Below are 24939 nucleotides of genomic sequence, written 5' to 3' on the forward strand. Positions count from 1 at the left end.
AGGTAAGCTGGGCTGCTCTGGATGTGCTGTGTAGGACCACAGTGATATTCGGAAGCACAGTGCCGCAGAGGACATCTCCCCCTGATTGAGTGGGAAAACACCCTCGAGACCCCGAGCTCTTGCTTGCTGTCACCAGGGCCTTGGACTTGACTCTGTACACTTTGAGCCTCTGAGTATGGCATGCAAGACTTTTGCAGTGCAGTTCTCTGGTCTTCGCTTCCATAGGTGACTTTCTTCTGTAATGGAGCCATGTCACCTGCCACCCCTTCCGGGAAGCTGCCCTGAGACTGCCTTTTGGAGCAGTGGAATCTTCTTCGCCCCTGAAGCTATAAATCAAAGCTCCCTGCAGCACGTGGGCCCAGGGCCTGGCCTGCAGTGGTATCTCATAAGTGCTGATTGGAATAACCAAGCTCAAGCACCTGGACTTTTCCAAATGTCTCCTACAGTCTCTCAGAGATTAACCACAGGAAAATGCTAAAGGCCGGGCACTTCACAAAGATAGAGGCCACTGGGGAGGCCTGGGGAGGAAGTATCCTTCGGTGAGGTCCTTTCTGCCACGGATCTACCCTTGGGCCACACCTGTGAGCAGAGGGGCTCTCTCCACCCAGAACGGCAGGGAGGAGGAGGAAGAAGTCTGAGTGGGAGGCAGCGAAAGAAGGAGGGGGACTGGCTCCAGGTTGCCCCACCCTATTGCTCCACGGGCGGGCGGGGATGGCCTGTTGGGGCTGGTGTGGTTGAGCTGGATTTGAGGCTGGGCGGGGCTGCAAGGCAGGGCAGACCTTTTCTCACTTGGCAGCCATCACCCCCTCACCTGCCATCCCCAGGCCAGTCAGATGAGCTTCTGCTTCTTGTTACTTGTTCAATCAACAGGCCAGAGGCACACGGCCAGGCCGGTGGCCTCTCACAACAGAGTCCCTGGAAATGAACAGGTTTCACTGGCCAAAGGGTCTCACCAGGTGACCCCTCACTTAGAAGGAAAGAAATATCAGGGGAGCCTGGGGGCTTCTGAACACCCAGGGGCGATCTGTTTGGTTAAGCAGGTTTCAGGAGAGCATTAAGTCTACACAGCAAAAGGGGGTTTGGGTCTAGGCTTGGGTGTTCTGAGATTATACCAAGGCTTATAAATCATACATTTACTGATAAAAAAAAATCACCAAGACATTTACTTAAAATTTTTTATTATGTGACTATTTATTAAAAATGAAGGCAAAATTCCATATTAATGAGATGAATACACTTGTTCATTTATTTTGGTTTTTCCTGACAGGGTTTCTCTGTGTAGTCTTGGCTATCCTGGAACTCACTCTGTAGACCAGGCTGTCCCTGAACTCATAGAGATCCACCTGCCTCTGCCTCCAGAGTGTTTGGGTTACTTTTTATGGTTGTTGGCTTTGGTTTTTCAAGACAAGGTTTCTCTGTGTAACAGTTCTGGTTGTCCTGGAACTTGCTCTGTAGACCAGGCTGGCCTCGAACTCACTGAGATTCACCTGCCTCTGCCTCCCAAGTGCTGGGATTAAAGGGGAGCGCCACCACTGTCTGGCACTTTTGTTTATTTTTGACGAAAAGATATCTTGGCTGAATATTTGATACCACAAGACTTAGATTGTTTTTCAGAGTTGATTAATATTTTGATTTTATAACCATTAATTTTTTTTTACATAAATAAAACAAAATGAAGCTGGACATGGTAGCACATGCCTCTTTAAATCCAAGCTCTTGGGAGGCAGAAGCAGATGGAACTCTGTGAGTTCCAAGTCAGCCAGGGCCTACAGGGTGAGATTCTATTTCTAACAAAGAAAAGTGGGCTGGATAGATGGCTGAATGGTCAAGAAACACTTGCTTCTGCAGAAGAGTAGAGGTTCAGTTTCCAGAGCCCACATGGGGGCTCACAACTGTCTGTAACTCCAGTTCTAGGGGATCCAGTGCCTTCTTGGCTCTGCGGGTATCAGGGTTACATGGGGTACACATACATGCATGCAGGCAAAACAGTCAAACTCATAAAATAAAAACAAACAAATCTTTTAAGAAAATGACAGAAGTATGCTTAGGGCCTTTTCAGAAATTCTTGGAAATTTGCCCTAATCTCAAGTCAAAATCTATTTTAATGATTTTTAAGAATATAACTCAAGTCAGCTGCTCAAACAGCAACTTTAAAAGTCAAATATTCTAAAAAATAATGTAATCCAAAGATATACTCGTGTAAAACTTGCCGAGTAATGATTGTAGGAAAATATTAAAAGTCTTGTTTTCTGTAATTAAACCATTGTGTTTCTGTAAGAGCAGAAAACTTTGTATACATTTTTGTTTTTAAAGCCACTTTCCTGCCAGGTGGTGGCGGCACACGCCTTCAATTCCAGCGCTCCAGAGGCAGAGGCAGGAGGATCAGTAAGTTCAAAGACAGCCTGGCCTACAAAGAGAATTGCAGGGCAGCCAGGATTGTTACAGAGGAATCCTGACTTGGGGGGGGGGAGCCCCTTCCATAATATACAGTTGCATTAATTTTCAACTGAGGTGGTTTAAGGCAGGCAGCTTCCATGTTGCACGCTGTGATGACATGCACAGTGCAAAGCCCATGTGTTGTGTGTTGAGAACCAAGGCAGGGAAGGCACATGATCAACACCTTGGATTCATTATGTGTTCGTTTTTTTTTAAAATTTTTGGTTGTTGTATACTCAGAAACTTTTTACCGTTACTAGATTTTTGACAGCTCTCACATTCAGTTAGGCATCCCCATATGGGGTCTTGGCTCACTGTTTAAGAAGTTATACTTCATACCACACCTGGTTGGAAAGTGTGCTGCCAACCGACTTTGAGATTCCCTCTGATAGTCTTTCAGGGTCCTTTCCCCACTGCCCCCAGCCCATCTAGAAGCGAATGCCAGCATTCCTTTGTAGAGGGCTTTTTTGGGGAGTGGCTCCATCCAGCTTCCAAATAATGATATGGAGAATTATTATTAATTATGAATGCTTGGCCTTTTCTTGTGCTTGTCCCATTAGCTCTTATGACTTAATTTAACCTGTTTCTTTTCATCTACATGTTGCCTGGGGTCTTTTTACCTTTCTTTCCTTCTGTAGGTCATGCTCCGCTGTGTGTCTGGCTGACTGTGGCCTCTTAGCTGGCTCCAGGTGCCTCCCTCTCTTTCTCCCTCGTTCTCTTCTCTCACTTCCTGAACCTTATTCCTCCTCTTATTCTCTCTGCCTGCCGGCCCTGCCTAGCCCTCTACTGCCTAACTATTGGCTGTTCAACTTTTTATTAGACCAATCAGGTGCCTTAGGCAGGCAAGGTGAAACAACACATCTTTATGTAGTTAAACAAAAGCAGCATGAACAAATGCAAAGTACCTTTGCACAGTTAAAGTAATCTGCCACATAAAGAAATGCAACACACCTCTACATAGTTAAAGTGATATTCCACAGCATTCCTGGGTATTGTAAATTTAATTTTTTTGACATTTACTAATTTGTGTGTATATTCATGCACTTGGGTGTGTGCATGCCATGGCCTGCATGTGGAGGTCAGAGGTCAGGAGAATTGCAGGAAACAGTTCATTCCTTCTACCTTGTGGGAATAGGATTGAAGTCAAGTTGTCAACTTGGTGGCAATAGTCTTTACCTGCTAAGTCATCTTACCAGCCCTGGGTCTGTAGATTTTTTTTTTAATTAGATTTATTTTATTTAAAAAATTATGTGTATATATGTATATAGATATGTGGATATGGATGCAGGTGCCAACAGAGACCAGAAGAAGGTGTCAGATCTCCTGGGGTTGAAGTTACAGACAGTTGTCCCTGACATGGGTGCTGGGAAGTAAATTAAAGTCCTCTGGAAAAGCAGCAAGCTTTGTCAACCATGGAGCCATCTCTCCAATCCCTGGTTCTGTGGATTTTAACATGCCCATAAACAGCTGACAGTTTTCTGGAAACATCTGTTTGGCAGGCATTGTTTTAATGGATCCTCACCATTCTCCTTTTGTGGATGAGAACACAGAGGTTTAGAGAGGTCCCCTGTTGCCCAGGGTACACACATCTGGTAGATGGCAGGGCCGGGGTAAAGCCTAGGAAATTTGATGCTAGTCTTAGTATCTATGTCATCCCTACCTCATGTAAATTCTCGAAGACAAGGGGAAGTCTTTGAGACCTGACCTCTAGAAGGATGCTAGCATCACCCTCTATAATTTTATTGGGAATCTTTGCGGTCCCTGTTTAGTTCCATGTGATACTGCTGGTGTTTGCTTATATCTACTGAATTCACTCACTGGCTAGAAGTTTGTATCTGTGAAATCCTAGGTTTCATTCCATGAAGTAAGTATACAAAGGTTATGATGGATTTGGGGCTCCTCAAACTGTGTAGCTCATCTCAGGCCTCATCAAAATGAGCCAGTACGCCAGAGCCCAGTGTACCACAGACAGGAAGTTTGGCTGTCGAGTGTGTAAGAACTATCTGGACTGGGGTACAGTGTGTAGGGAGAGGGGCGGAGGAGGGGAGGGGGGCGGACGACTTTCTGGAAGGTGTTGCCATCTTTAATGATCTGGTCTGAGAAGAATGATCTGGCGTGGGTGACACTATGTCTGGTTTAGAACCGTGGCACCTATGGTGGGTACCACTTCCTCACTTGCAGATCAGATCCTGGCAGAATGATTCCAGTGGGGTCAATGTCACAGGCTTGGGAGGAGGAAAAGCACCATTGCTGGGAATGCAGTAGAGATGCCTAGGTCATTTGGGCTATTGTCCAGAGTCTGGTTTCCATAGCAACAGATGTCGCTATCTCTTGTGACCATCAAATTTGGGATAGTAGTTTTCCTCTTTGTGTTATCATGGAAATCGGAAAACCCTGGCTTTGTTGCTCTTTAGCCTCCCATGGTCCCAGCCTCGTGATGACCATTATGCAGGAGCTGAGAACAGTAGTCATCTCTGTGTGAAGAGTAATTTCAAACATACCCGTGCTATAACAGCGTACAGGGCACTTCCTGGAGGGCTGGATGTGCTCTTCCGGACAGGGAGACCAGGGCTCCTTGTAGCAGGCTTTTTCTTTTGGGCCACCAATCAGCTCCCAAATCATGACACAGAGACTTATTAGTTATGCATGCTTGGTCTTAGCTTAAGTTCATTTCTTGCTAGCTCTTATAACTTAGTATTTTGCCTCAGGGTTTTTTGTTTTTGTTTTTTAAACCTTCCTTTCCTTTGTATCTTAGGCTCACTGCTTCTCAAGTCTAGCTAGTGGCTGCCTCTAGTATGTCCCTCTCTTCCTCCCTTGTTCTCTCTCCTTTTGCCTAGATTTCTCCTCCTATTTATCCTTCTGCCCACCAGCCCCACCTATCCCCCTTCTGCCTAGCTATTGGCTGTTCAGTTTTTTATTAGACCAATCAGGTGCCTTAGGCAGGTGAGGGGAAACAGCAACACATCCTTGCATAACTAAACAAATGCAGCATAAACAAATGTAACAATCTCTACTTAGTTAACAAAGGCGGCATAAACAAATGCAACACACCTTTACACAGTTAAAGTAATGCTCTGCAGCATAAACAAATGGGACATAGTTAAATATTCTACCACTGTTCCTAAGAGCACCACTGTTTCCACAGAAATCTGGCTCTGTGGCTTTTGCTGTTTGAGATCCTGTGTGGTCCTAAATGAGAAGTTGTATAGGGTGCAGAGATAACTGTGCTCCAAGCTTAAAAGCCCCTCCTGCTCTTCCTAAGTAACCTTAGACAAAAGCCTTTGGGAATCTTTTTGTCAAACTCTTTGCGACTGAGCCTGGATTTGTGTGTATGTCAGGGAGCAGGATTCAGTCTTGGTGGCTCTAACCATCTTTGTGTTAATGAAGAGACAGCACAAGCTAGCACACACTCTCAGCGGGTGGCGCTCTCCTTCCGGTGGCGGCTCTCCTTCCGGGGGCTCAGGTAAACTGTTTGCCGGTACTTATTGGCTCTTCTAAGGGCTCTTCTAAGGGATCTGGAGGAACCAGCCATCATGAGGTAGAAAGAATACTATCCAGGAAGCTGGGGTTGCTGCGCTCCTCCCCACCCTCTTGCCCTTTTGGAACCAAGTGGATTAGATTGTGGGTTTCAATTGTGACTGAAACCCTGTTGTGACTGAAACCCTGCTGCGTGGGAACTACGGCAGCTTGGCCTTGAGCAGAAATACAAGGCACCAGGGAACCGGGACTCCCAGGAAGCCTTTTCAGAACAGGATAGACAGAGGTGCTGAGAAAAATTGATTTTGCTTTCAGGGCAGGTGCCATTTTCTTTAGATTAGGCCTTTGTCTTTGCCGCTTTTCTGCAATGGAGTTGTTTCTTTACCTCTTTGTCCCTCCTAGTCTCCCTTTCCGGCCCATTTCTCCTGCTGTGGTTCACCCCTCCTCTCCCAAGCCTTGCTGCTGCTTGTGCTGGTATGGGCCCTCTCTGCGGCAGCCCACAGGCTGAGGGCAGACCCAGGACAGGGTAGGGCAGGTGCTGGGGATTCATTCTAGTCACCCCACCACTCCCCCATACTCAGGGGACAGTTGGGGTGGGACAAGAGTGAAGAGCGCCCATGCCACTCCCAATGTCCCCTCCTGCTTTCAGCTTTGACCAGGTGCTGGCAGAATAGTGGAGTCAGGCGCACTGGGGCTGAGCTGTAACTTGAGGCGTCCCTGTGGAGAGTGGGAAGCCAACTTTAGCTGCAGTCTCTCCTTACTGGGTCTGCTTATGGTGCAATGGTCAGAGACTACTGCTTGGACAACAGTGTAACTAGGTGTGTTATGACTCCTAAGGTTACCTAGCCAAAGCCAGGGAAGAAAAGGACCAGGGTCTTAGAGCCCCAAGGCTAGCAGAGGAGCCTGGGACAGACTGGGAAGTCTTAGAATGTGAGGTGCAACCTGATTCTGTTTCTGTAGGGTGGGGCAGTCTGTGAGCTGTCCCTGCATTCTTTGGGACCATCCCCAGGTCTTTCTAGACTGTACTTAACTCCGTCACTCCAGTAATCTCAGAGGCTATTTCTAGAGTCTTAGTGGCCAGAGCCTGCTCAGCCACGCCCATTACTCTGTTCCTGAGGAGTTAGGCATTCCCAGAGGACCTGAACTCATCTTACAAATTTCCTCAGCATGAACAGCGCTCTCTTCAGGATGTGGCAGGGGTCCTGGCAGTTACTCTTCCTGACCTCTGGTAGGCAGCTAACCAGGAGCTGAAGGGTAGAGATGAGAGCCCCACTTGCTGAATGTCTTTATGTGCTAAAAGTGGTCGGCAGAGTCTGAGAACTGGCCGGCACCCTCCTGTCATGGCTGCAGCCACTGAGGTTCAAGAAGGCAGAGTAACTCACCCATGTTCACAGAGCGGGGTTGTGTCCATGCTGGGCTGGGTGCCAGGCTTGGCAGGCAGCCCATTCCCGGCTCTTTGCCATCCTTCCCTGTGGGCCATAGTCAGCCCAATCTGTAAAATGAGGGGCTGGGTGCTTTCCTTGGCAAAGGGTCTTCCTTCTGACTGTGACACTTTGGGTGGATAGTGATCATGAACAGTGCCAGGGAAGTGGGCAGGGGGGAGTCCTACTCGCTGTTGGGATTGCTCTTGCAAGTGGTTGAGTTGCAGGGTGGGGACTAGCCAGAGAATGCCCAGGGTGCCTGTCTCCTAGCCACTCAGTGAATGATGCTGCCAGGGAAAGTGTAGCTGGATGATGCCACTAGCAGGGTCCCTGGTCAACTAGGGACAGGAAACTCTGGCTTGGGAACTCCTCTCCATTCTCCTCCATGGCTCAGTTAAATGTTTGAGTCAGGCTAACCCAGTGCCAGAGAGCATCTTCAGAAAGCCCAAGAAGGCAGATATGAGTCTTATAGCCCATCACCTCCACAGGGGTGTCCCTTGGCCAGTGCCAGACCATCATCCTGGCCCCAAGAGGGCAAGATCTCTCCCATTCTCTCTCATTCTCCAAGTCCCTGGCTCTATGGCATGACTTTTAGACACAAGAAAATTATTCTAGACGCTGGCTAGGTATTGGATATTTATATTACATGCATGTCTGGTGCCCTCAGAAGCCCTAGGAGCTGGGTTCCAGACAGATGTGAGATGCCTGGTGTGAGTGTTGGGAATTGAACCAGGTCCTCTGGAAGAGCAGCCAGCGCTTGTAGACACTGAGCCATCTCTCCAGCCCCTCACCCCTACTTCTTTCTGTGGCGACCGTAGTAAGCGATACTATCTGTCATTCTTCTGGGAGTTACAAATGTACTGGGTGCCTTTTCTCTAGAACCGACTGGAAGTTGAGTGCCTCAGCAGGGGTCATCTGAGTTTGGCTTCACCTGTTCTGGTCATCCATGCTTAGACAGAGTAGCTAGCCACTGTCACCTGTAACCCTGTGCCAGCTATATGGACATCACACAGCACCGCTGACCAGTTGAAGCACATATTTGTGGCCAGGCTCAGATTCACTGGTGAAGACAGACCACCAAAGGAACATTATTTCTGAGATCCAAACAAAACGCTGTATATATTAAAGTCTCTGTTTGTACAATGAAAACACCCTCTTTTTTTTTTTTTTTTTTTAACACTATCGTGGAAGACATAGTACTGGGGTAATGTTTCACAAATTACTTAGAATTTTAAAATTATATATGCATGTTGGGTTGGTTTTTCTTTTTTAAAGACACATTTCTCTGTGTTGCACCAGCTGTCCCAGAGCTTGCTCTATAGACCAGGCTAGCCTTGAACTTCCAGAGATGTACCTGCCTTTGCCTCCCGAGTGCTGGGATTTAAGGCATGGGCACTACCAGTGCCCAGCATAAAACATATATTTTTATTGAAATAGAATTACATCACTTTCCCTCCTTTTTCTGTGTGTGCACAAATAAACATAAATATCACTGTGGAGACCATTTCTGTTGTTTGTGAGTATATGGTCTCAGAGATGACCACTGTGTATTGAAAAGCAATAAGGGTGTTCATCCCTGAGAGAGGTTAATTCTCCCCTCAACAGACATTCATTGCCCTAGTTCTAAGGGTGGGGCCCTGTGACATTTCCCCCTGCTTATTATTTTTTAAGTTTATTTATTTATTTTTCATTTAATTGTTTTGTGTATGAGTGTTTTGTCCCATGTATGTGTGCACACCACCTATGTGCCTGGTGTCACCAGGCCCAGAAGAGGTCGTTATCACCGGGATCTGGATACAGACACTTGTGACCCGCAGGGGTTCTGGGATCAGACCCTGGTGTTCTGGAAGAGCAGCCAGTGCTCCTGACTGCTGAGCCATCTCTCCAGTCCCAATGTAGTTGGTTTGACAGAAAAAGGAAAGAAAGAAAGGAAGAAAGAATGAAAAAAGAAAGGGAGAAAGAAGGAAAAAAGGAAGAAAGAAAAAAGGAAGACAGAGAATGATTTTTCCTCTGAGGAGACAGGAAGGTGGACAGCTCAAAGGCTGCCCTTTGAGTGTGCACTTCAGGACTCTCCCCTTTGAAGGCTGAGACTATTTCCTGACCCACACGATTGCTCCTGGAGGTTGCCTTTAAGCTCTGGGAAGCAGGGAGAGGAGCATAAGTTTATCTCAGGGCAAGGCCTAGATGAAGCCGGGAATCTTCAAGCAAGCTTGGAAAGCCATGTCCACCCATGAAACAGTAGCCCGCAGTGCATTCAATGTGTGCTTGTCATTGTGTTAATCTGAACTGTGTGTGTTCTCAGTCCATCCTTGAGGCTGCCTGGGGAATGAGCACTGTCATTATCCCTACTGTTCAGATTGGGCCAGCGATTCAGGGGTATGGAATGGTTTACCATTGGGTAAGCATGGGGCATGAATTAATCTCAATGTTCAGGTGTGTCCCACCTGAAACTCGGGCCACAGCTGGTCTTGTCATGCATGACTTGAGGCACTGGAACTCTGGTTTACTCCAACTAGCACTCAGGCGCCTATGAGACCAGTTTTGGTCCCTTTTACTGGCAACATTTCTCTCCCAACCCCAGCCCCACCAGATCTGGCCCTTCTGCCTTTATTTCTGGGTTGTCTGGAACTGGCAGGAAGCAGAAAAACTGAGGCCATCAAAATTTAATCAATCGGATGAGTCTGTGTTCTGAGACTTGCTGACATCAAAATGTGCCTTGGCTCTGCTGTCAGCCGGGCATCTTGGGGAGAGTGGGGTTTGGTGCCACAGCTGCTCCCCTCCTCCCAGAACGCTGATGAGTAGTGTTGAGGAAGGTTCTAACCTGCCAGGGATCCTGGCCTTGATCTGGAAGAGGAACAGTCATTTGGGAACCCTCTGTGCTCTTGGGTACCCTTTTAGGGGTAGTCTTCCTCATTTTGCCTGCTCTGCAAAGGTATAGTCGCTGAAAGAAGGGAGATGAGAGGGAGCCAAGGCCCATTTCCCAGAGAGGACCTCAGCAAATGTTGCAGTGACTCATGCATAGAGCCCCCGAATCCTTGAGGACAGAATGTCTGTGACAGCATTCCCTGCCAAGTTTTTATTTTTTGTTTGTTTGTTTTGGTTTTCCAAGACAGGATTTCTCTGTATTGCTTTGGAGCCTGTCCTGGAACTCACTCTGTAGACCAGGCAGGCCTCGAACTCACAGAGATCCTCCTGCCTCTGCCTCCTGAGTGCTGGGATTAAAGGCATGTGCCACCAATGCCCAGCTTGCTGCCAAGTTTTGGACCTGGTGCCAAGGTAGGGCCAGTAACTATTTGTAAGATCTGGGAATGGACAGGCCTTGCTAGGGAAGAGAGCAGAATCTGGGATCCCAGGGACTTCTCAGACTTGGAGATGCCCTTCTGCAAATCACATGACCCAGGGAAGCCACAAAACCTCTGAGACATAGTTTCCTCAGCTGAAGATGGAGGGTATCAGCGCAGCTGTTGAAGGACAAGAGCTAATGGATATACCGTGCCTAGGACAGGGCATGGGATCTGCAAACATCTGCCACAGTTGGCACATCTACCAAGTCTGGTCTAGACCAAGGAGTATGGGGCCCAGGTTTAGGAAGGACTGGCTAGATAGAGCCCTCCAGTTTTCCCTAGTTGATATTGTGGGAGTATTGCCCACTCAACCTCACAGCTATGGGAAGAAGCTCTCTCCCTGTGTATGTGTATATTTAGAAGCCAATAGCGACTGTGTGACTTTGGGTAGGTCACTTAACCTCACAGAGAGACAATTTCCCCATAGGTAAAAGGGTGTTGCTAGTTCTTCTCTGGTGAGCGAAGGGTGAGGTGTGTCAGCACAAACAAGGGCTATGCACCAGGCAAGAACAATTGCTTTGAAAGGGGTACTCACAATGACCCAAAACCATCCTTACCTAGGCATCTAGCTTGGGCCTGGGCATTCCAGGGTCGTTGGTATCATGTGAGCTGATCTCCCTGAAACTTTGCATCTGAGGAGGAGATGGCAAATGACCAGGGTGCCCATAGCGGACAAGCTGTGGTCGGAACTTACCGAAGTGCAGTCTGATCTGGCGTGAGGCCAACTAATCCATAGCTGCAAAATTGGTTCCATTAGCTCTCTTAATGAGCTACAAAAGCTGGGGAAATGAGTGTGAGAGAATAATGGCACATGTCTGAGGCTCTAATTTGAAACTGTGGCTAAGAAGTTAGATTTGACATCACTACCAGCTCCCTAAATAGCACTACTACTCTTGAGGATACGGCCTCGGGGAGTGTTGTGGGGGAGGGGGGAGGGGAGTTGTGACGACTTTGCTTTTGTAAGTTTCCTGTTTTAAAGCAACTCTTGCTAAGCTGAGTGGTGGTGCTTTTTAATGTCAGCACTTGGGAAGCAGAGACAGGTGGATCTCTCTGTGAGTTTGAGGTCAACCTGGTCTACATAGTGAGTTCCAGAACAGGCTCTGCTATAGAGAAACCCTGTCTTGTGACAGGGAGTGGGGGACAGGACAGGACTGGATGGACTCTTATCAAGACAGTGAGATCGCTCAGCAGGTAAAAGTTCTTGCCACCAAGCACTTTTTGATTCCAGGTACCCACATGATGGAAGGAGAGAATTCACTCCAGCAAGGTGTCCTCTGACCTCCACACCTACTATGGCACACACAAACCCACAGGCATACACATGCACACAAGGTAAAAAATAAGTTAAGTGTTACAAATACTAAAAAGAAAGAAACTCTTGCCTGTGTGCCCTGAGCTGACCCGGATGATGTCTGCACCCAGATCATAGACAGAGGCTATGTCTCATGCTCTCAGCAGGCAGAAACAGCCAGAAGGGCACACTGGTAGGTGGGGGCCAAGGGCAAGTGTGTTCACAACCCTCACAGAGTGCAAGGCAGGGGTGGTCTCATACCTAGGTGGGAACCAGATGTGGTGCACACCTGTGATGTCAGCACTCGGGAGGCTGACGCAGAGGATCATGAGTTTGAGGCCAGCCTCATAATAACGAGGTCCTATAAAGAAACAAAAAGGCTAAAAAAATGTGTCCCACTATTCCAATGGTGTCTTTTATAAAACTGGAGAAGTAGCCCCTGTGGGGGTCACAGTCACAGTGCCCAATAAACCATAAGGGACCTTGGAGATGGTTGCGTTAACAATTCTTGTCAAGGAGGGTGTGTGGCAGGGTTTGTTTTGTTGTCTTTTTTTTTTTTTAAGCAATACACAGAATAGATTTATTATGACATTCTCTCTCTTGTTTGTTTGCTTTCTGTGTGTGTGTGTGTGTGTGTGTGTGTGTGTGTGTGTGTGTGTGTGTTTGTTTGTTTGTGTTTCCAAGACAGGGTTTTCCTGTGTAGCCTTGATTACTCTGGAACTCGATTTGTAGACCAGGCTGGCTTTCAGTTCACAGAGATCTGCCTGCTTCTGCCTACCAAGTGCTGGGACTAAAAGTGTGAACCAATATACCTGGGTTATTATGGCATTTTTCCCTTCCTTCCTTTCTTCCTTCCTTCCTTCCTTCCTTCCTTCGTTCCTTCGTTCTTTCCTTCCTTCCTTTGTTCCTTCCTTTTAAGACAAAGTTTCTGTGTGCAGCCTTAGCTGTTCTGGAACCCTGTAGACTAGGCTGGCCTTGAACTCAGATCTGTTTGCTAGGATTGAAGGCACGTGTCACCACTGATTAGCATCATTATGGCGTGTTCCAACGTAATTTGTTTTTGTCTCTGCTCTTTCTTCCTCTTCTACACCTTTCCTTCCCCCTTCCACATCCAGTAGCCTCCATTGTTTCCATGTCACATGTGTTCTTTTACCCTTAGAGACCTCCTCTCCCACAAAATACCTGTCCCTTTCCCCCGCCCGTGGTCCACTTTCTAGCTTTAGTGCTTTTGCTTATCCATAGCCTCCTCTGTGGGAATATGGGCTTACTACAGGAAAAACAGTACGAGTCAGAAGCTGTTTTCCTATAACACTGTAGTGTTTGATGACACCGGGCATGCACAACCCTAGTTCATCAACAGCAGGGAATTCAGGGTTTCTGCTTCCTGTCTGCTCTTGCCTGAGGCCGGGACGGAACCTCTTAGGTAAGTGAGAAGCTGTTGAGGGGATGGATATACCAGTTCTTGGCACTTGTCTCCTCTCTGTCCTCTGGAAAAGAACAAAGCCTGAATCCTAAGAAAGGAATGGTCTGGTTATCTTGGCACTTGATGCCAGGTTCACCATGCTAAATTCAGTCCTTATGGGGGAATCCATATTAAACATGTCAGTTTGTGTCTTCCTGTATCTTCTGCAAGACTATTGCTAAAGGCGTTGCTAGAACGTTTTGTCCGTTGCCTTTCATGTAAGGGTTGATACTAAATCACTTTTGGAGTTTGGTCTCTTGTGAAAGCAGTCGTACATACCTGGTTTGTTTCTTTGCCAAGACTTCCAGGAAGCTCAGAATTAAAATTTGTCTTTGTTTAAACTTATAAACTTAAATAGGTTTCTGGTAACTTTGTCTTCATTCTAGAGACAACCAGAGGCTTTTGTTTCACTGGGCTTCTCTCGTGCCTGGAAATTACATATAATGCCTGAAATCTTGTGGTCCGTGGTTAAGGCATACGGAGATAATGGGTTTGGAGTTTCTGTGGTTCCTTTGTGGAGCCCCCTCACATCCTGTGTTATCCTCAGTGGTCTAAATGGAAGATGTCAGAAGTTGCCAGGCTCTGTCTTGGGCAAGGCTGTCATAAGTTGAGTTGTGGCAGCAAGACCATAATTCCTTCTTGAGACCCTCTTTGTGGCCAATTCTTTGCTACTCACTGTGGTTCTCCACATTGATGCTGTTGGAAGAATTAATGAACAGATGGGTGAATCCCACTCTCCAAGAGTTCGAAGTCAACATCATAGAGACTGGAGATGCACGCAAACCCAAAATGTCCAATCCCCACCCTACACTCTGGCATGCATGCACACACCTACGTGCCTATACACACATATACCTCCATGTGCTTATACACCTGTTCACACATTTATTTAGAATTTAGTTTTCTGAGTCTTGTGCAAGCTGTGGCTTTCCAGCTTATGGCCACCCCTTGAGAGAGCATCTCTCCTTAGAGTTAGTTCTCTCCCAGCCTCCACAGTGAGACTGGAGGCCCCAGGGCAATGACTTCATCTTCCTGGGCCTCTGCTCCTTCATCTGCAAATTGAGGCTAATGGTTCCCACCCTGCTTGCCTCACAGGGTGGCACCAAGCATTCCCAGGAGATAAAGTACAGCAGACTGTTTTGTAAATTGCAAATTGTTTTCCAAACAAACAAATGCTATGGTTGTGTTCTTAGCCCTGGAACTCAAGAATTAATCCACCATCACTACACCCTGTGTTTTCTGGGTGGGAATGGGCAGAATTCAGAGGTGGGTGGTGCCAGCTAGCTTTCCTGAGGCTCAGTCCCACCTGGGGCAGTCAGGAGGGCACCAGCAAGTCACTGGCTTGCTAGGGTCTGGCCATCTGGCTGCCAGTTTTGAAGATGGGAAAGAATTTGACAAAGGAGAATGAGGGGAGAAGGCGAAGTGGAAACCACTGCTTGAAAGTCTTAGGCTAGAGAAGGACATGCTACCTCAAATCCAATTCTTTGTTGAGCTTCAGGGGGGCCCAGACTTCAGCTATAGCCAGGAACGCCGAATCTTCAGAAGGAAGCCTTATAGTCTTATAGTGTATGTGTGCATGTACACAGATGTCCCTCTGTGTACACCTCTTTGTGTCTATGGGGCTAGCTGCTCCAGATGTCATTGCTGACCCCCCCCCCCCCCAGCGTAGATGGACTCCTGAGGAGCCCAGGAGACATAGGAATGAAGCAATGGTTGGGGGATTGTTTAATGGTGTTTCATAAGCTCTTTCCCTAATCTTTTTGTGCCTCCCAAACTGTGACTGGGCAAATGGTTGCCTATTCTGAGTAGACCTGAATGGCCTTCCACGTGTGGCTATGGGTCCTGGATGGGAGCTGTAACAATGGCTATAATAGGTACTTTGCAAGTGGGCCTGTCCAAAGGCTCCGTTTGTTACTGAGGCTTACAGTTTTGCACTGGGCAGACAGAGGCCCAGAGAGACAAGGGGATTGGCCTACAGACATTCTAAGAATAGAGTCTGGGCCTCCTGTCCCTGAGCCTGTGTTCATTTGCATGCTTGGGGACACTGTTTAAGAAGGATCATGTAGAGTCATGTGCCTGCATGGATGATGGCAACTTGCTGTGGGGAATAAATTCTCATGGGTCCCTGAAAGAGGAAGTAAAGTCTGGTTCACCAGGGAGGCGGAGGAGGTATACACAGAAAGTTTGGCTAGGATGTCATGCCTGTCTTTGTAGAGCCTGCCTCTTCTTATCTTGTTCCCATAATGCATTGTAAGAGTTTCCTCCTATCATCCATCCTTCGTGGATGTAGTCACCTAATTTACAAGTAATATTAGAGATAGGGCTGGGCTCTGTGCCAGGCCCTGTTCCCCAGGACTGGGAACCAGAGGTGACCAAGCAGACAGACCCTGCTCTGTGGGCTCACAGTTTGATGAGGGAGGCAGCAGGATGTTGGCCTTGGGAGAGATTGGGAGAACAGTCATGTGATTAGGGACTAGTTATTTCCTCTCTTTGTACTTCAGTTTCTTATCTAAAAAATAACGATAACGATGTGCTCTCCTCTTGATATTTGTAACATGTTCTGAACAAAACCAGGCACACTGAATGTACAGTGTCTGTGTATATTTGTTTAAGGAGTGATCAAAGGAACAGGCTAATTGTAGGCTGTGAGCATTGCGGCATGGGAGGTAAAAAGGCCTCTGACGTGGGAGCCTTCTGGGGAGCTGGGAATGTTTTCCATCTCCATGGGGGTGTGGTTCCCAGGGTGTGTGGGATTGTCTAAACTCATTGAACCAGACCTGTGAGACCTGTACATTTTACCCACTGTAAATTGTACTCTGTAAACAAACAAATAGAAACTATGTAGAAAGAAAGAGAAAAATACAGGACCAAAGGAGACTGTTGGAGTCCTTTTTAGGAAAGATGGTCAGAAAGGCTTCTGGAAGGAGGTGACATTAAGGGACATCTTGAGGAGGAGGAGGAGACTGTAGCTGTGGGGAAAGACTATGAAGAAAATTAGCTTTTACAATATTTGGAGGCTGACAGTGTAGTTCAGTTGGTAGAGTGCTTGATCCCCAACACTTCTTAAACCAGGACTGGTGGCACATGCCTATAACCCCAACTCTGAAGAGGTAGAGGCAGAAGGATCAGGAGATCAAGAGCATTCTTGGCTATATAGTGAGTTCAAATCCAGCCTGGGCTCTATGAGACCTAGTGTAAAAAAAAAAAAAAGAAAGGAAGGAAGGAAGGAAACAAAAGCCTGTTGGTGGTGGCACAGGGCTTTAATCCTAGCACTCAGGATACAAAGGCAAGTGATCTCTGAGTTTGAGGCCACCCTGGTCTACAGAGAGGGTGCCAGGACAGCCAGGACAACACAGAGAAACCTGTCTCATAAAACAAAACAAAACAAACAAAAAACACAAAAGGAAACAAAACCAAAACCAGATTTGTAGGTTAGAGAGATGGCTCAGTGAGTATAAACTACTTCCTGAACAGACCCGAGTACCTGAGCTGGGAATCCCCAGTACTGGTGTCAAAGGTGGGTATGGCCGAGCTTGTCTGTAACCACAGTGCTGGGTAGGGCTCAGATGGCAGATCCCAGGGACTCACTGGCCAGCCATTAGAGCGGAAACAGGGAACACCAGGTTCAGTGAGAGACCTGGTCTCACAAAACTAGTTAAATAAATAAAAAAAAGTAGGTGATGGGACTGGAAAGATGGCTCAGTGGTTAAGAGCACCACATGGCAACTCACAACTGTCTCTAACTCCAGCTCCAGGGGATCTGACACAGCCTTCTGGCTTCCTTGGGTGCCAGGCTCGCATGCAGTGCACATACATGTATGCAAACAAACACTTATACACATAAAATAAAAATAATATTTTTTAAAAGTATAGAAGTGTGATGTTACCCGGTGGTGGTGTTGCACACCTTTAATCCCAGCACTCAAGGAGACAGAGGTAGGCAGATCTCTGAGTTTGAAATCAGCCTGATCTACAGGGCTAGGTCTAGAACAGCCAAGGCTATGCAAAGAAACTCTGTCTCAAAACAAACAAGCAAACAAACAAACAAAGAAACAAAAATGTAGAGAGGAATAGAAGACACCCATTGTGGAGCTCTAGCCTTCACCTGTTCATGAACAGGCAAGTACGCGCATGTGCGTGCTCGTGTGCGCGTGCGCGCGCACACACACACACACACACACACACACACCACAGATTTGAGGCTATGTTGAGGGACAAATCAAGGTAGCAGAAGTGACAGTCGAGAATATTTCTTGGCCGCTAGCTGGGCTTGAGTGGGCCCAGGTTCAAGGCTCTGAGCCCTGTGGTCTCACCTGCAGAGGGAACAGAGGAAACATTCATTGATTTACTGGGAACAGCCATTGTCCCTTGCCTGTGCCTGTCCTCAGGGCCTTGGAACTAAAGGACTATTTAGTCTACATGGGAAGCAGGGGAGGGGCCTCACACAGCTTCATCTCAGAGCTGTTCCACCTGCTTCTCCCTATCAGGCCCAGCTCTGAGTTTCTGTAGCTGCTCTGTGGCCACCCTCTCCCATCCCTCCATCCTTTCTTCTTCCAGCCCTTGCCACCCTCCCCACCTTTGTTTGCTCAGGACCCCAGGTTTCCTTTGAGAACCAGTCAGGGAGCCCCAGTTCATCTGCCTTGCTTTTGCTCTGTACCGGCTCCCAACCTGGCTGGTAAAATAGAGGGAGGGGCTGTTTGGGAATAGCAAGGGCAGCCTGCGGGCCTGAACAAACTGTTTAGGGCCCAGAGGTAGCACATCATGAGGACGGTGAAGTCTGGGTGCTGGGGCCGAGGGTGTTTATCTAGAAGGCCTGTGGAAAAGAGATCTGTGTTCACAGATGGAGAAGAGGGAGGGCCGTTGCCCCTGCTGGATGCATTCTATCTGTGAGCTTGGGGTTTCTGAAAAGAGAGAGGACTTGGGTGGGAATGAATGGCAGAGGGAGTCAGAGTGAGGAGGGGTCCAGAGCCAGTCTGGGAGGTCTGACAGACAGGTCAGCCTGGGGAGTGGGAAGGTTGGGATGTAGGAGAGAATTGATGTTCAAAGAAGACTACCTCACCTGGGGGCCTTTGGCTGAGAATGAGGGTATCCTAGCTAGAGCCACCCTGACAGGGACATGGTGGAGGTGGGCTGCTATAGTAATTGCAGGGTCTGTGACAAAGGTCCTCACCTCTGACAGCAGGAAGCCAGGCTCCTTGGTACCCAGAAGTGGCCTTGGCCTACAGCTGTGCCAGGGTAACAGAGTAGGGGACTCAGAGCTGACGAAGGGACTTACTAGCCCCTAGTTCCCTGGGTTTCTTGCACTGCCTGAGTTTTCAGGATGAAGCAGAGAGAAACACCCTCAGAACTGGAGGAACAGCCAAAAGGTAGAAGATTCCAGAGACTACTGCTTTGCTCTCCCTTCCCTGGGACACTGCCCTGTCTTTATCTGGAGAGCTTGGCTCTACAGCCGTCTTAATTGTGCCCTGTGTAAAGTGTCTGGTTCTCCATCTTGTGTGGAGGAAACTGAGGCCAGTGTGTCCCAGGTTCCTCCAGGTGCTGAGCAGGGCAGAGATGATCAGAGCGCAGATCGCCAGCCTCCCTCAAATAAGAAATAAAATACAGCAAGCGTGCTGGCGGTGGCTTGTCACTATTGTCCCCATTTTGGGCCCTCTCCTCTTGTATGTTAACTTCTTTCACAACTCCTCTAGGTTCTCACTCCAGAGTTTGCTCATTTCCGATGACCAGCCTTATGGAAGGCAGCCATAGCCCCAGGCTGTTAACCTGAGTGAGATTCCTGACACTCGCCTACCTCATGCCCGCTTGACTGAGATGAGTCTTGTGGAGATGACTCTGTTATTACTACATTTTACAGGGTTGTGGGCTGTGGCTTGGAGCTGTGCATACTTAGTTAAGGCCACAGTAAGCGCTGGAGGAATTCAACCCCCATACTACATCCAACTCCACTCAACTGTCATTTCCCTCCATTAGAGTCCCCCCGCCCCGAGTTTATATGTTATAACCGGGGGTCTGTGGGCATCGGGTGAGGGTGAGTCACCTTGAGGTGGTTCCATCCCTCTTGCTCCATCGCCCTGCTCTGCACAGCTCTCAGGGAGGCTACAGAGTTATGTTGAAAGCCAGAAGTCATGACCAAACAGCTAATTTTATCTTATAAATTCAATTTTGGAGTGTGTGTGTGTGTGTACGTGTGTGTGTGTGTGTGTGTGTGCATGTTTAGAGGACAACTTACAGCAGTTGGTTCTTTCCTTCCACCACGTGGGTCCCAGCAATCAAACTTGGGTCACCAGGCTTGGTAACAGGCACTTTAACCCACTGAGCTGTCTCACCATCTAAAAAGCAACTCATTTTAGAAGTGCTTTTCTTGGGTAGTGACAGTTTTATTTCTGCACCCACTCTTGGAGAATGTGATGTCTTAATTACCTTTGCTCCTGCGGGAATGCAGCTGTGTCTCCCTCCATTCAGGGTCAGGTCCCAGAGGGATAGACTGATGGACACAGGACTCAATGCCTCTTCAAACATCTTCCATGTGTGCTGAGCTTTTCCTTTCCCTTTCTCTGGCACCCCTCATTCCCATAGAGATTCTGGATGGGGAACACGAGGAGTCACCAAAAGCCTGGCATATGCAGATCCCAATCAGCCTGGATAACTGGGAAACCCTGTCATCAATCATAAAAAAAAAAGAGGCTTACAAGATATGTGGTCCCTGGGCTGCTGCCCACGTCTCATGTGACCCACCACGCACCTTACTCAATTTCTCTTTTCTCCTAAAAAGAGAAATAGGGACTTCTCTGATCTCTGAACTCTAGCCTGTCACCTACCTTCCAGGGGCCTTTAGAGCTATTGGCCAAGTTGCTTATGCCCTGAGTTGACACAAGTTTATAGGCTCATGGACCAGAAAGCAAGGAAAGCTGGATTTGAATTTTCATTCTGTCCTTCTCAGATAAAATCCTGGTGCTTGGGCATGACACATGCCTCCTTGATCAAAGGGAAGGTAGTGAGTATGAGTCTGATGCCCTTGGTTCCTACCTCCCACAGCTCCTGTATGACAGCCCCAAGGCCCGGCAGGAGGTGGACCACCATTGGCAGGCCTCAGGCGGCCCCCACATCGTGCGAATCCTGGATGTGTATGAGAACATGCATCATGGCAAGCGCTGCCTCCTCATCGTCATGGAATGGTAGGCAGGTACCCCTTCAAATCCCTTTGGTGTCCTTGTGCCCCCAGGATCACTGCTATCCAAGGACTTCTTCAGATGGCAGCTCCGAGTGTCGCTCCAGCTCTTGAGGAGTAGTGGAGTAGACAGTCACAGGCCTTGGATTTGTAGAGCTGACCACCAGGGAATTTCCACAAGGGCAGGAAAAATACTTCCACAGCTCTCTGTTGCCTTTCTGGACAGGACTTTCACTCTGCAAGGAGTTGTCAGAAAAGGCTGCCAAGCTCTGAATGTGTGGGCAGGGAGCTTTGGGAAAAAGCAGGGTACACACAGCTCCTTGGATTTCTCCTTTCTATGGGACGTGTGCTATTGGATTATGGGTGATAAGACCTAGGGATGGGAGCCATTGGCCTCCTCCACCCTGGGCTTGGGCCATCAGCAGTAGGGCACAATCTTAGCCTTCCTCAGACCTATGTCCCCTGTCTGGGTTCTTTTTTGTCTGATTTTTCAAGTCTTTTCTCTCTCTATAAGTTAGCTAGCTGTCCAGATTTGGGGTTTAGACCCTGGCTCTGCCACCCACTAGCTGTGGAACTGTAGGCACCTGCTAATCTTTCTGGATTTCTGTAGCTCACATGTTAAATGTGGAGGAAGATTGTAATGAGGTGTTCACCCTGAGCTTGACTCTGTTCCAAGCTCTTGCTGTATATCACACAGTCAATCTTCATGACTCCTGGAGGTTGCTGTTATTATTCTCCTTTAACAAAAGAGGTAGCTGAGGGAAAGAACCAGACCAGGGTTCCATAGCACTGTGCATGAAGGGTGGAACTCAGGGCATAGCCCATACTGAGCACACAGAAAGCAACGGGCCATGAAGATGACAGCTGATGTCTCATTATGCATTTGGGGAAATACCCTTGGTTAGGGCTGGGGGTGTCCAAGGTCTCACAGCCAGGTCGAGCCAGCACCACAGGGAGCATGGGGGTTTTCTGGCAAGGATCTGGGCTTACCGCCTTTTCTTAGTTCTGAAAGTTCAGATCAAGCCATCCAAGCTGACAGCTCACCATCTGCCAGGTTCTCCATGGCCCAGGCAGGGCCCCTGATCCAGAACAGAGCAAGTTGGTGACACTCACTTCTCCCCGTTTCTGCCTCTCTTGCAGCATGGAAGGCGGTGAGCTGTTCAGCAGGATCCAGGAACGTGGTGACCAGGCTTTCACTGAGAGAGGTTTGTGTGGCCCTGGGACCAGTGAGGAGTTAGTGTGGGAAGGCTATGAGATACTGCCCTTCGCCGAACCTCAAGATTCACATAAGAGCTAAAGAGAATGAGATGGAATGCCCCACCCCCTCAAGGGGTTTGTTCTTTGAATCTGTAACACCATCTGTGCCCATGAGAACTCTGAGGCTTTCGGTGCTGACCCACGGCAGAACTGATCTGAGGCAGTGTAGGCCTGAGGAAACAGGCCTGGGCGGGCTCAGAACGTTCTTGGAGCAAATTGGAATGTATGGGTGGATAGCTAGGTAGGAAGACCTACCTAGGTTGCAGGACTGCCATCTAGTGCTGGCCTGCCAGACCTTGCTCAAGAGAGATTATAGGCCACATGACTTTTAACTGACATCCTGTCCCCTTCCTCTGTGCCTGCAGAGGCTGCAGAGATAATGCGGGATATTGGCACTGCCATCCAGTTCTTGCACAGCCAGAACATCGCCCACCGAGATGTCAAGGTGAGTTGCCAGAACTCAGCCTGGGAGACAGTGAAGGAGTCACTCACCCTGATGCCTCCCAGCACTCACTGATTGAAGCTAAGTGCCTTGCCTCAGCCTCCCTGCTCCTCCCATGGCACAGCTCACTCAGTCTGCTCTTGCCAGATGGACCTCCTTGTTTTCTTCAAACACTGGGTAATCCCAATAGTAACGAGAATAACTGCCTATTTCCAGCCAGTGGGCCCTAACAAGCATGTCTTTTAATCCTCAACTGGCTCTGTGGGATGGGGCCATTACCCATTTCACAGACAAGCAAACCGAGGCTCTTTGGGAAATTAATCATCTTGCCTTAAGCTGTGAAGTTGCTACAAGTGGGGATTCATTGGTTCATTTGTTCACTTGCTCAGCAAGAAGTTTTATGACCATCAGTGTGCCAGACCTTTGAGAGGGGCTGCCTTATAGTGTCAGTCTTCTGTGAAGTCACAGATTAGGCTACCAAACAACAGCATTTAGGCCAGTACTCAGGAGGCAGAGGCAGGTGGATCTTTGTGAGTTTGAAGACAGCCTGGCCTACAGAGTGAATTCCAGGACAGGCTCCAAAGCCTGTCTCGAAAAACAAAACAAAACAAACAAACAAAAAGACAAAAACAAAAAACCAAAACCAAAACCAACCAACCAACCAACCAAACAAACAAAAAACCACCACCACCACCAACAAAAAAACCCAAAACCAAAAAACCAACCAAACAACAACATTAAATGGCTATGTGAGGAAGGAATCTAGGTGGTCCCAGGGCTGGGCCTGCTTGCCATCCCAGTGAATGGGCTTGAAACGTAGGAAGCACAATGCTCCAAATATTCTTTTCTGGGAAAGCCGAGGTCTCCCCGGCCCTAATATACATCCCTATATGCATGTGCACACATAAGCATTTGTGTGTGAACCATTGTTAGCACAGAATCTGTTCCTCCTTGCCTTTGCTTGGCTTATTCCTCCTAAGCCTGGACCTAGGAGACCGGAGATGCTAGCTGATATGCCTCTCTGATTGAGGGCTGCCAGCCTGTACAGTTACCCTTTGGTTCAGGATAGACACACAGCCAAAGCAGGTTCACCTTCTAAATCCTTGCTTTCTTTTAGCTCATGAGTTCCTTTTTTCCTAAGGGAAGAAAAGCCTGCAGAGCAGAATATGCTAAACTGCTTCTCTATTTATTCCAATTCAAGGTCAGATCGTCTCAAACAGAACCTAAGAAATAGCTCCCACTGGATCCAAACTGGAGCACTATTCTTCCGCCCGAGTTTTGCTTGGGAATCATCTCTCCTGCTCCTTGACATAGGCCAAGATCCTACCTGTTCACTAACAGCCAGCTTCAGGGCTGCCTCCTCCATGGAGCCCTGCTGGCTGTTCCCATCTGCCAGGCCCATCTGTGCTTTGTAGCTAGGAAGATTTCTTCTGTGTAGCTCCTGAGGTCTGTGTTGGGTGAGGGGGCACCTGCTCCCTAGAGCTAGCTCAAATGGGCTTAGCCTGCTGGCTTGGTGGGCTTCCTTCTGGGTTGGGTGTGGGACTTGTGCTTAGCAATTCTGGCTCATGAGCTGTCTGCTTTCTTCGCTACCCCAGCGACTTTCTGGCATTTCATGGTATTCACACCAACTCAGGAGCTGAAGTTTCTGCCTAGGGACTTTCTATGGCACCCGGTCATTCATGGTCTTGGCTGAACACCTGCCTCACTTTTATCTCTGTGAATGGAGGCATCACCTTCAATCCATGTTGTTGGTGACCAAGGTCTAGATCTTTTCATAAGACAGAGCTGGCTCATCATGAATTGGGATGCAGGCAGGGACAAAAGGTTACTTTGCGGCTCTGTCTCCTCCTGGTACCTTCGTCTGTCTATACCAATGCTTTCTTTCTCTTCTGGATGCAGCCTGAAAACCTACTCTATACATCCAAGGAGAGAGATGCAGTGCTTAAGCTCACCGATTTTGGCTTTGCCAAAGAAACCACCCAAAATGCGCTGCAGACACCCTGTTACACTCCCTATTATGTGGGTGAGTCTTAATCATGTGGTTTGTATCCTCCTTGCTGTATACTGCTATAGAATAGGGGTGGGCAGCCAGTGGGTTGTGGGAACCAAAGAGTTAAAGCCTGATGAGGAGGGAGGAGGGAGCACTCTAGTCTGCATGGAGGCGGGTGATGTGGGGGGCCGGAGGCTGCAAAAATATTCTCCCAAACTTCAGCTTCTGCTTTTGAAAATAGATCCAGGAAAATTCTGGCTGTGGCCTGTGAGCTGAATGACATCACAGCAGCTCTAAATATATATGTGATAAAAGGCTGCCATCAGCTCGGGACGGAGCCCAAACGCGGTTGTTTTTCTCTGGTTTTCGTCTTCATATTCAGAAAGTGGGCAGGCCTTTTCTCCTACATTAGAGGGATACAGGGCCCTAGTCACCTGCCTTATGGGAAAAGGTCCTTTGAGGCCAGAACTAGGTGGGGCTTGGGGATGTCCACACACTTATGATGTCTAGGGAAATGGCAACCTCTAAGATCACCAAAGGTCCCTGTAACAAGTGCCCCTTCCTGAGAGTAGGGTAATAACGGAAGCTTTTTCCCTTTTGGGAAGGCAGCTAAGGGGTAGGAGACTTCAGAAATGGCCCCTGTTTACCAGG

The 24939-nt window shown here is 48.1% G+C and overlaps 1 protein-coding gene across 1 annotated transcript in view; it reads left to right on the forward strand.

The window, feature by feature from the left end:
* The window catches only part of Mapkapk3 (MAPK activated protein kinase 3), a 32687-nt gene that overhangs the window by 3701 nt on the left and 4047 nt on the right, over positions 1–24939 (forward strand). The window contains exons 3-6 of the mRNA XM_051205129.1: positions 20467–20606; positions 21740–21804; positions 22222–22301; positions 24198–24321. Of these exons, the coding sequence (XP_051061086.1) occupies positions 20467–20606; positions 21740–21804; positions 22222–22301; positions 24198–24321 (409 nt within the window). The remainder of the gene's footprint in view (positions 1–20466; positions 20607–21739; positions 21805–22221; positions 22302–24197; positions 24322–24939) is intronic.

This window comes from Phodopus roborovskii, unplaced genomic scaffold (assembly GCF_943737965.1).
Source record: "Phodopus roborovskii unplaced genomic scaffold, PHOROB, whole genome shotgun sequence".
Lineage (NCBI taxonomy): Eukaryota > Metazoa > Chordata > Mammalia > Rodentia > Cricetidae > Phodopus > Phodopus roborovskii.